This window comes from Pinus tabuliformis, chromosome 6 (genome assembly GCF_031772625.1).
Source record: "Pinus tabuliformis cultivar Carrire ecotype Pingquan chromosome 6, CPIR1, whole genome shotgun sequence".
NCBI classification, from domain to species: domain Eukaryota; kingdom Viridiplantae; phylum Streptophyta; class Pinopsida; order Pinales; family Pinaceae; genus Pinus; species Pinus tabuliformis.
This window is the reverse complement of record NC_142292.1, coordinates 1,599,038,250-1,599,050,335: the sequence shown is the minus strand read 5'-3', so window position 1 is coordinate 1,599,050,335 and position 12,086 is coordinate 1,599,038,250. Positions and strand designations below refer to the sequence as shown.

General features: G+C 36.7%; 1 protein-coding gene across 1 annotated transcript in view; it reads right to left on the bottom strand.

Annotated features, from left to right (window-relative positions):
- The window catches only part of LOC149264962 (uncharacterized), a 65,235-nt gene that overhangs the window by 49,329 nt on the left and 3,820 nt on the right, over nt 1–12,086 (bottom strand). Inside the window, exon 2 of the mRNA XM_089429041.1 lies at nt 11,758–11,997. Within this exon, the coding sequence (XP_089285167.1) occupies nt 11,758–11,997 (240 nt within the window). The remainder of the gene's footprint in view (nt 1–11,757; nt 11,998–12,086) is intronic.

The following is a 12,086-nucleotide window of genomic DNA, read 5'->3' as shown; positions in this document are numbered from 1 at the left end:
AAGTGTCAACTTTTGTTGATTGTCTTTTACAATCGTCTCATACTCTATCATCATTGGAGAGTTTCTGTTCAAGGATAAGAAAGAGATGGCTCCAAGTTATGGGATTAAAAAGTTCAAAGTAATTACCTTAGTAATTGATGGAATTCCAATAATCATCTTGTCTGTCAAATCCCAATCAATGAACAAAGTCGAGGATATTAAAAATATTAAAAATTGGAGCATGCCTTGTCCATTGAAGCCTATGGGATCAAAGTAATTTGATGGAGTTGACCTGAAAAAGCATTGAGATGATTGCTTAATCCATAAGTGGGACGACATATGTTTTACAAGGGCAAACACTCACAATTATAATTGTAGTCATGTTAGCACATACGACAAAGAAGGGAACAATAAAGTTATGGTTATATGAATGTAAACGTGACAAGAAGAGACATAAGGGGCATCTCAATGCCTTGTACAACAGCCAAGGCAGGCAATGAGCATTCTAAACAAACAAAGGGCACCACAAATCCAATCAAAGCTTGGTGGAACCAAGAATTGAACCACCAAAGGCTAATCAATCTAAACCCACAAATATGCTTCCTATACAGCCCAACATCTCCACTTGATATAACCCCCAAAAATGTCTCACATTGCACCAACCAAATTAAGTCTCTTGTGACAATAATGACGAAGCTTAAAGAGAGGCCTTTGAAGGTGGATTATAAGAACCTCACCCTCACAACCATTGCCACAGATTTAAATTATAGGTTATGGAGGTAGAATTCGATGACTATCACTTGAAGTAGAATATCACTAGCCTACAATCAGAACAACCTCCTCAATCATCTGTTTGGGACACTACACTTTGACAAGCTGAAATCACAAACATAAAAACCTTACAAATAAAGATTTGAAACTAGCAAAAATAGGTGGAACAACAACCAACATGGGTCCAAGTTGTGAAAGGGGCAAAGACCACCCTAGTTGTGGAGAAGGTTGTCCAAGCCTAGATTGAAGAGGAGAGGCTCAAGTAATCTAAGAAATTGAACCTTAAAGAATGTGGTCTCCCTAATTCCTCTTTCAATCCAACACGATTTAGCTTTCATTCATGACACCATTGACCTCAAGCATGTCGTTCTAAAGAGAGCATGGACTAACCCTAAATTCCACTCTAATTCTTCATTTCTTGATGTCCTGCCCCCCTAAAACCTTCTTGATCTACATCTCACAGTGCTTCAAACAAAGGAATTCAAGAATGCAAAGGAACAAGTTGTTACAACTACAAGGAAAGACAAGTGGGTAATGATTCAACACAATTCATCAAGATCTCACAGCAATGATTCAAGGCTCTCATTTGCCCTAATGGGAGAGATCTTACCCAACCAAATGACTCACCTGTAGGGGGAAGGGGAGAGGTCTTCATCCATCTCCATTTATTGTTAGAACTCGAATGGAAATCTTTTAAATTTTCTCTCCTCTAGAAACGCTTTCTGATATGCATAGAACCCAATACCTACTTTTTTCATTGAGATGCATGCAAGCATTTTAGGCACGCCTACAATTCATAGCTACCATAGGCTACCATCTAGCGCAAGCAACCTGCAAGTCAAAGACTCGTATACCAAGCATGAAAGAGATTTCTAAAGGGGTTGTGTGCCTTATCCATGACTCGTATGGGCCCAAGTCCAATGTAGTACCCACCTACCTCATTGTATTTACATCACAATCTCCTACTTCCCCTAGCTTCTTCACACTTCACAATTAGTCTGATAGGTATCCTTTCCTCTACTTACATAAAAAGATTTTTCGTTACTCTACTCTTCGTAGAGATATTCTTTTGGGGGGCTTTCAACAAGCGTACCAAGGGCTTAAAAGTACCACTTTATCACAAATCCAAGGATGTCCTTTACCTTCAAGAGATTAACTAGAGCAATGTGGCCTTTCATAGGACTTCAAATGATGATTATGGACCTCTTACAAACTATGGTAGGCACCTTCTACAACTTGGGTAATCTTATGACCTATTAGTTCTTGATAATCTTTCATTCTATTGTGAATGGAGGGGCCGACATGTTTCCCTCACAACAACGTAGTTAGTGTAGTCAATTATGCCTTGGTGAAATAAGATTTACTCCCTTAAATTTGACATTTTTTAGTCTTCCCCGCTCCTTTGGAGAACCCACTCCCTCCTATCTTTTTCTCTCTCTACCTCGCAACCCCCGCTCCAATACATCATGCACTCTTGTCTTCTTTAAAAGGTATGTTGACTCCTACATACAACGATTTCACGAGTTGATTCCTCCCCTCCTCCCTTTCTCATCTAGTAGTCCGCCCTTGCCCCACACCTTGCTTTTTCCCCATGGACCATTTGTTCAACAAGGAGAACAAACTCCACCACATGCATCTTCATTTCACTTGTAAACATGAACCCCCCTCCCTTCCTCATTTTTGGATATATTGTTGTCATCCCCTCAACCATAAAAATTGGGATTTGTGAAGCCCTTTACCATTCTCCAAAAAAAAATTGTATTTTCCTAAACATAATGCTCTAACCCTAGATTTAGACACCTAGTACATGTCCTCTCTGTTGAGAAATGTAACTAGTTTTGGTCTTCATAATTGTATTTTGAGTCATAATTGAATGTATTTATCAAAAGAAAGAAAAAGAATCTTTTTTATTATTGTTATGACTTATTAAAGCATGGGTTTCATGCTTGGGTCATCATGTTCTAGGTCAAAGTCCCCATTAAGGACTTCTAGGTCTTGTCTTAAGTCATTAGAGTCATTGTCCATTAAAAGAGACCCTTCTTAGGCTTTTGAACCATGTACGAAGATTTATTATTGAGTCAAATAAGGTATTTGTCACCTCCACACCAAGTCGGCCTCAAGGAGATCAAGTCCACCTCAAACAAAGTAATTCGATGTCACCAAAAGGGTATATATACAAGCAGTTCGAATTCATTTAGAGACACTCACTCACAAGTTCGATATCCAAGAGAAGAAGGCAGAAAAAGTGTGAAATTACAAGAGAAGAAGGAGAATTGTTGGAACGGACAAGATCGAAGTTTTTGGGTCATCTCTCTCTCTCACATGTGGATTTTCTGGTCTACTATTGGAGGGTCGAAGTGTTGCTGCTAGATCAAAGTCTTTCTGCTGGGTCGAAGTATTTGCTAGGTTGCAACTAGGTCGAAATTATGTTGGGTTGAAGTTGTTGTTGCTAGGTCAAAGTTTTTGTTGCTAGTTGTTGTAGAAAGGGTTATCATCTACAGAAGGAAGAAAATGTTGACTTGGTGTGGAGGAAGTCAGTGTCTAGGTCAAGAGTCTTGGATCATCTCGTGAAACTATTAAGGAAGAGTTGTTGACTGGGTTCTCCCCTCGATAGGGGTTTGCCCCTAGATAAGGGTTTTGCCCTGGTTGTCCACCTATATTTGGTGTATGTGATCTTTGTGTTATTAATTGCTTGATGAACTAAAGATAGAAGAGGAACATAAGAAAAACATAAGAATATCACAAGTAATTATCAATATAAAGAAAATATTTTTGCCTTTCTAATTTTCTAACATGGTACCTGAGCTAAGGTGAAGGAGGAAAAAGGCAGCTCAAAGATCTATTGAAAGGAGTTTTAAGAGGTTTGAATGAGGGTAATCAAAAGGATCATATAAGAAGTCAAGTCTACCATTTTCAAGGACAATGTCTAACAGTAACTCAATGAACGGAGAAAACAAATTAGGAGCATCCAACTACAAGGCATGGAAGAAGAGGATAAACCTCATCCTCAAGAGGAATAAAGTTTTGGATCTAGACAAAGGAAAGCTAAAGAAGCCTACTAATGAGTCAAGTGATGCAGAAAAGGCAAAATTCAGGGAAACAGAAATATTGGCCATGACACTAATGGTGGATGGAATAAAGGATAACCTCATCCCATATATATCCAACATAGATTCCGCTCAAGAGATGTATGAGGCAGTATCCAAATTATTCACTATCTGGAATCTTGGTCAAATAGCAAGTCTTAAGAATGAACTAAGATCTATAAAGATGGCAAAGGAAGACACTATGGCATCCTTCTTTGTAAGAATAGCTAGATTAAGAGATGAACTCCAAGCAATTGAGGAGATAGTACCAGAAAATGAGCTTGTAATCACTGCACTTCTAGGATTACCTACATCTTGGAGTGCCTTCTCATCAAGTCTCAACAATTGGAAGGAAACTCCTACATTCGAACAGTTATGGAATGCATGCAGTCAAGAAGAAGTCAGAATTTCTCTAGTTTCGAATGCCTATTCCACTCATCACAAGAACAAAGGAAATTTCAAGAAATGCAAAGGGCCTAGAAGGAAGATAGACCTATCCAAAATTGAATGCTACAATTGTCTCAATATGGGTCACTATAAAAGTGATTGTCTTGAGAATCCGAGAAATAGAAAGGGAAATAGGGATCATGCAAATGTTGCCAAAGAAGGATCTCCAAAAAAGGACAAGACCGAAGAATCATAAATAAAGGACTTATACTACTAAATCCTTCTATTGTTTTTGAATTGTTTTGTATTTTTTTTATTTTTAGTACTTATGGATTTAACATACTTTGGAAAAACATTTTTGAATTGTTTTGTTAATGTTAAAGTCATAGGTATCCCTCGAGACTGGATTAAGAGGGAGCCCTTATCAATTTTTCAAAGATAAGTATCCTACTCCTTGTATTATCTTTTATATTTTGTTTTCCTTTTCCTATCTAGATGTGTTTACACTAGATGTTAATAACATTTCTTTTTATATTTTCCTTGTTACGAAAAGCTTGTTGATATGCTCAAGAGCTATGAAGAAGACCTCATAAGACAAAGCATAGATGTTCTATTAGAATTGATGTTCTATAAGGTTTGTCTAAACTCAAAGGTATGTCTTAAACTATAAGTTTTATTTATCTTCGTTATAAAGGTATATTCATTCATTCTAAGAAATATGCTTCATTATTACTAACAAGTGTTATGTCTAGGACCTTTGAATCATAGAGATTCTTGTTTGGGAGATTAATCATTAGATTGAATCTACCCTCATTAAATCATCATGTTTGTGGAACCCTAATAGGTTCTCTGAAAATCCATAACCTAAGGGCATGCTAATGTGAAATCCCTAGTCTACTTAGGGTTACTAATGAAATCTAGAAAATACTATTCTTTTGATGTTTGGGATTTTGATGGTGAATGTCTTGTTTTAGTATTATTATGGAAACCCTAGTCTTTTAGGGTTGGATGCTAATGTGTTCCTAGACCTTGAGGCTTTTGGTAAATTAGGGTTTATAAGTAAAACCCTTATGTATGTAGCTCCTAGGAATGAAAACTTGGAGGTATGTATGTTTGTATCATCAAAACCCTAGCTTAATCAAGATCATTACATGTATGAATTTAAATGTATTGATATTTGTGTCTTGAGTTTGTCCTATATATGTTATGATAGGCTTGTGCATGATTATCCTAGATATGTGTTTGTGCTAACCTAGTTGTTGATAAGTTCTAGGGTTTGTAACTAAGCCCTAGTAGAAGTTTGATATTCTAAGATATGATGAGATGATATTGTTTCAAATGTGATGATAAAATCTAGGGTTTACAGAAATGTTGGTCATATTATTGAAACCTTAGATTATGTTGTGATTGGTTTTGATTATTGATATCTAAGGCTTAGTGTCTCATGTATGGAATCTAGGGTTTGCATTAAATCCTAGTAGAAGTCTAACAAATGAATTATAAAGTTGTTAGATGCATTGTAAGTGTACTTGTTTGAATTGCTTCTAGGGTTTACAATATATTATAGTAGAGTATGTCATATCCCTTGAAGAAATATTGAGACCCTAGATATAATGAAGATTGTTATCCTCATTGAGTTACTCAAAAGTCTTGATGATGAAGTCCAGGGTTTATGACAAAACCCTAGCAAGAAGTTGAAGTATAAAAGTATGTGTCTCTTGTTGACTATGAACCTAACTAAGTATTTGAGGTCTAAAGTCTAATGCTTCCATTATTGTATGATTATGAACATGCTTCTATATGTATCTTGTTATACTTGCTATCTAAGTTGTGCAGGTACATAATCTTCAAGATGATGAAGATGTTTGTAAGTAAAATTGATTTGATTGATAAGCATGATGAAGGAAGTTATATGAAATGATGATGATCAAGATGGCTCTGATAAGAAGGATGGAAGCCATGAAATATTCTCCGATGTTGATCTCCCTAAGTTAAGAAGGAGCCTAGATATAAGGAAGGATATCTCCCAAGTTGAGAGGGAGGGCATATTATAGTCATGATGGATACCTCAAAGAAATTAGAGAGTGCATATTGAGGTGTTGTTGAAAGAAGGAAAGTAGGATTTGATTGTTGCATGTGAAGTAGGAAAGGAAGTTGAATGATTGAAGAAACCTTTGTCAAGATTTGTCCTACTATTGTGCAGCAACATCAAGATGTCTGAAGACCCCAAAGGTTTGTGTTTACTCATGAGTATTTGAAAAGTTGTTACTGATTGGGGTTGTGACTGTTTAGGTAAATCTCTTAAAAGTTTTTGAAAAGCATGCTTGAAGTTAGAGAGATTTGATATGTTGAGGCATTGTGTGTAAAATGCCTGGGAGGACATCTAGCCAACATGTGTTGATGTCTAGTTCTTGAAGTAGTAGGGAGGGTGGCGTTGGTCATAGAGCTCTAACCTTGCATCACGCACCTAGTTCCATGGGTTGATGGTTAGCAAGTAATCCTAATGGTACCTAGAGAGGTTGAAAGCTTTAGTCCATCTTAGTCCCACCCGGATAGATTGCCTTGGTCAGGAATCTAATTCGTGGCACTGTAAATGCCTAAACTCTTCATGGTCCATGTGTTTTGAGATCTTCCATGTACTTGTATATGTATGTATGAATACTTCCCTAGTTAAGAGGGAGTGTTGAGAAATGTAACTAGGTTCGGTCTTCATAATTGTATTTGAGTCATAATGAAATGGATTTATCAAAAGAAATAAAAAGAATTATTTTTATTATTTTTACGACTTATTAAAGTATGGGTTTCATGATTGGTTCATCATATATTAGGTCAAAGTCCCCACTGAGGACTTCTAGGTCTTGTCTTAAGTCATTAGAGTCATTTTCCTTTAAAAGAGACCTTTCTTGGGCTTTTGAATCATGTAAAAAGATTTATTATTGAGTCAAATAAGGTATTTGTCACCTCCACACCAAGTCGGCCTCAAGGAGATTAAGTCTGCCTCAAACAAGTTAATTCGACTTCACCAAAAGGGTATATATACAAGCAATTCGAATTCATTTAGAGACACTCACTCACAAGTTCAATATCCAAGAGAAGGAGGCAGAAAAACTGCAAAATTCCAAGAGAAGAAGGAGAATTGTTGGAAAGGACAAGATCAAAGATTTTGGGTCATCTCTCTCTCTCACACGTGTGGATTCTATGGTCTACCACTGGAGGGTTGAAGTGTTGTTGTTGGATCGATGTCTTTCTGTTGGATCAAAGTATTTGCTGGGCTACAACTTGGTCGAAGTTGTTGCTGCTAGTTGTTGCTACTAAGTCGAAGTTGTTGAAAGGGTTATCATCTACAGAAGGAAGAAAAGGTTGACTTGGTGTGGAGGAAGTTGGTCTCTAGGTCAAGAGTCTTGGATCATCTCATGAAATTATTAAGGAAGAGTTGTTGACTAGGTTTTCCCCTCGATAGAGGTTTTGACCTGCCTGTCCGCCTACATCTGGTGTTTGTGATCTTTGTGTTATTAATTGCTTGATGAACTAAAGCTAAAAGAGGAACATAAGAATATCACAAGTAATTATCAATATAAGAAAATATTTTTGCCTTTCTGATTTTCTAACACTCTCATACAACTTCCCCTTACAACATTTCTACAAAAGCCCCTACCCATATCACTGTCCACCTCCCCTTGACATCTTTTCTCATTCTACAACCTCAATTAAATAGTCAAGGTCATCAGCACAAAAACGGTTGCTAATGAGGAAGGATTCCAAGTGAAGTTCCTCAAACACGACGTCCACCTCCCGCAACTCTCACATTGCTAATTTGTTTTAAGTTGTTTGTTCTAGTTTTCCCTCCCATAGTCACCACATATCATCCACCCAATGTCAAATCAGGTGGCAGCTCATAGCCAAATAGTTATAGAGCCATCTTTATTAGGCATAAGGCCTATGTTATAATTCTTCAATTTCTAACAAAGCCATGCAGATTTGACGTTTTGCAAAAGAGGAGAAACCACAATTTCTAACCAGGGAGGGTTGTATTGTAATTTCAAGTTGCACACAACATAGAGGCACCAAGAATAATTTACAAAATTAATCCACCATGAACAAGCCACCCAAGAACAAAGGAATAATTTATAGGATTAGCCATCAGCTAGGGTATCAGCAAGTTGCCATCTCTAATTGAGACACCTTCTCTAATCGAGAGTCCCTCTCACTCCTCTGCTCGAACCCTTGCTTTCTCTAATTGGGTCAAACATGTCTCTTATCGATCTGCCACTATCCGAGCCATTATATCTGATTGAGCCAACCACCACCATAATTGAGCTAACAACCATCCATTTAGCATGGGATCAAGCCCATTGATATGGTATTTTGAGATAACATTTACAAGTTGACTCCATGATATTGCTCGAGATTCAAAGATATATCATAGTTTCAAGGCTTTATAGTTGCTAGATCAAGGGTTCAATATCCCGATTTAGCAATTTGTTCTTTGGAGGATATTGACTTAGAGGACCCCTCCCATGGCATGCCCAATGTTAGTTCTTAAAGGTCCCTCAACTACTTCACTTCATGGCCATCTAACCAGACCATCTCCCCTCTTCAGGTACTCCCTAGATGTCTAAGTCACCTGTTATTGTCTAAGGAAGACGTAAATATTGATCAAATAAGACATTTACAAACAATATACCCAAATCACCTAAATCATTCCTTTGGAGGGTCTTGGCCCAGGGATGGCATTATATTCTAAGCCCATGATAAAAATAATTTTACTTCTAGAATTAAAATGTGTTCTCTCCTTTCCAAGATAGGACCACATTTGGGCTCAATAATTCGCAGGGACATAATTCTAACATTTTATTTTAAATGCTTTATAACTTTCCTAAAAATTAGACTCCACTAACAAGCAGACATTTCTACCCTAATACCATGTAAAAAGATTGGTTACATGAATTCATTGAGATAATGGTGGAGAGGGGAAAAAAGATATATTTCATTAATGATATGCTACACCCACTTTCATACAACCTCCATGCACATCCTATATAATTATAAAGCAATAGAAGGGTTAGAATGGACTACATCCTACTCAAGCTCTAAATTGTAGTGGTGATACATCCTTCATACACTAGGATTGTCTTGCTTTCATAGAGATTACAAGGTAGATTGGTGGTTAGCCTTATGTAGAAAGATATAAATGCAACCCAAATTGATAATATCAAAAAAATTGGTTACAGTGCAACAAATCTTACATTTGAGTTTCCTTTGAGGGTTGTGTAAAGTTGATAAAGAGAGACATATGTTCCTAGAGGACTTATATATGAAGTGTGAAGGTTTGTTGAAAGAGACCTTCACCATGAAGCAACTCTCTTTTGGAATGTAAAGGATGCTAAAGATTTGAGTCTAACTATAGGATAAAATGATGCTTATCTATATCGGTTTTAATAATTTTGTATATGGGCCTTGTTTGGGGATCCCTCCCCATATTTGTTTTAAGATCCCTCTAGATCATAGGGAATAGGGCCACTTTCCATGAAAGAAAGCCCAAGGTGGATTGGATAGTTGTCAAAACTCTTAGTTTACCTTTTAACTTCTTCTAAGGTACTTTTGTGGGGAATTCAATAAAAAATCAAATTTAGTGATGCAACAGCAATGTAAGATGTCAAACTTAAATCTCACTCAAATCTTCAAAGATGATTCCTTTAACACAGTGTATTGTATCTTATTTTGGATGTTACTCTAGGAGGCTTTTATATACTTTGACCTTTGAATTTCACTTTATTATTTGTCACTTTAACTTATTTTGGAAGTTACTCTAGGAGGCTCTTATATACTTCAATTTCATGGATCATATAAGAAGAATGTGGGAACCACTGGAGAAAAAGGTAATTTTTCTCACTTGACAAAAGAGATTATGGTGATCTAAAAAGGAGAAAAGTGACAAATAATAAAGTGAAATTCAAATGTCTTATTTGAGGATTTGAAGATTGCAAGAGAGTCTTCACCAAACTTATTTTCCAAGGAGATTCCAAAAATTATATTTGATATCTTAATATCCTTTGAATCTTGCATATATTGCAATTGCGGCAAAATAATCAAAGAAGCTGTTGTATGGGTTTGATGCTATTAACACAATACATATTCTTAGGGGACAAAAAAGGAAGCATAAGTTAGTCCCAAATCGGCAATCTCTCTTCAAGATATAACTTAGTTACAAATGAGTCAAACTCCTAGGGATGAAGACCAAAGGGTAGTTACTCTATGAAGAGATTTTGTAGTTAGCGAAGATAGACATGAAGATACCAAGCAACACACACTTCCTCTTAAATTTCATTCATCACATGGACATAATATTATCACAATAAAATGGCTACTAGAGCAGGTCTTTGGTTAGAGGTGCTAGACCTAGTGGTTGGACTTGACCCTACCATTACTCCTAAATTAAGGTAAAGTGATCATGCAACACAAGCTTTCTCTCAATAAAATTTCTCCATCAATGGTAATGTTACAATATAAACACACCAATCTTTCAAACAAAAAGTTGTCATTAACAATTTTCCACCAAGTTTCTAAGACAAGGGAGTGCAGAAGAGGATAAATGTATATGGGGGCCATGTGGACGCACCCCAAATTTTGGGAAAATTCAGGGTAGCAGGGGACGTCGAGGTCCCTAGCATAGGGTTCCTTATATCTAAAATCAAAATAAAAATAATGATGATGATGATGATAAAATCCCAAAAATAATAATTCATCTCACAAAAAATCATCATTGTGCAATGTCAATACTAAATAAGAAATATTAAACTAATACTAAAATTCAAATTTGTAAACAATATAAACATGACTTGGATTCAGATTCAGTAGTGAAATACATTGATTCATAAAACCATAAATAAAACAGAAATAGTAAAATATGGATACATTGATTTAAATTAATCATTCTAGAATCTAAGTAGTACTAAGAAAAATATTAGATACCTACGTCTGAAATAGTGCATTGAAATTACTCAAACTCAAAAAATAGTGAAGAGTGACAAATCAAGACTCGATCTAAGGTCATCAACATCGACAATCGACTCAAAAGTTAAAACTGAAAATTAACAATAGATAATGAACATTGAAAATAAAATGAGCATCAAGCAGTGAAAGTGAATAAACGTGAAAGCACCCCTTTTCTAGGGGGGCACCCCAAAAGTACCCTTTTGAGAGAACGCACCCCCTACACTAGGGAAACATTTCCCCACATTTCCCAAAAATGGGGGACGTGGGGAAACATTTCCCCAAGCACCCCCCGATCCTCTACATCACAGGAGCATAAGAAATATTGGGGACACACCCCCCCAACCCTAGGGGACACATCTCTGAGGAACGCTAATCATTAATCATTCCTAGAAGAATCTCCAAGGGCTTGCCAACAGCTAGCATTAGAATTCCAAACCTAGTAATCAATTTGCAAATGAATCAACGTGCTTAGTCAACTACAGGTACAACAAGCATACAAACCTCTGCCCAGTGAAAGTGGAAAACAAGCAATCTTTACCTGGCAGCTCTAATTCGAACTCTTAGAAAGTTTGGATCAATGGCCATCGCCTGTTTACAATCTGCAAGTGCTTCTCTCATTCTGCCAACAGCCATGCGAGTGGCTGCACGATTGCTATAGCACAGCATTGATGCCCGTATACAACTCTCTGATGTTTCATTAGGAGATACAACACTTGCCCCTCGTGAATAACAATCCTCTGCCTTAGGAAAGTCTCCATTTGCATAAGCTTGATTTCCTCTGTGAAACATATAGACAGGTAGTATTTAAGAAATATTTAATAGGTGCATCAGGATTTGGAATGTTCTATGTGAAATCATGAAATCTGT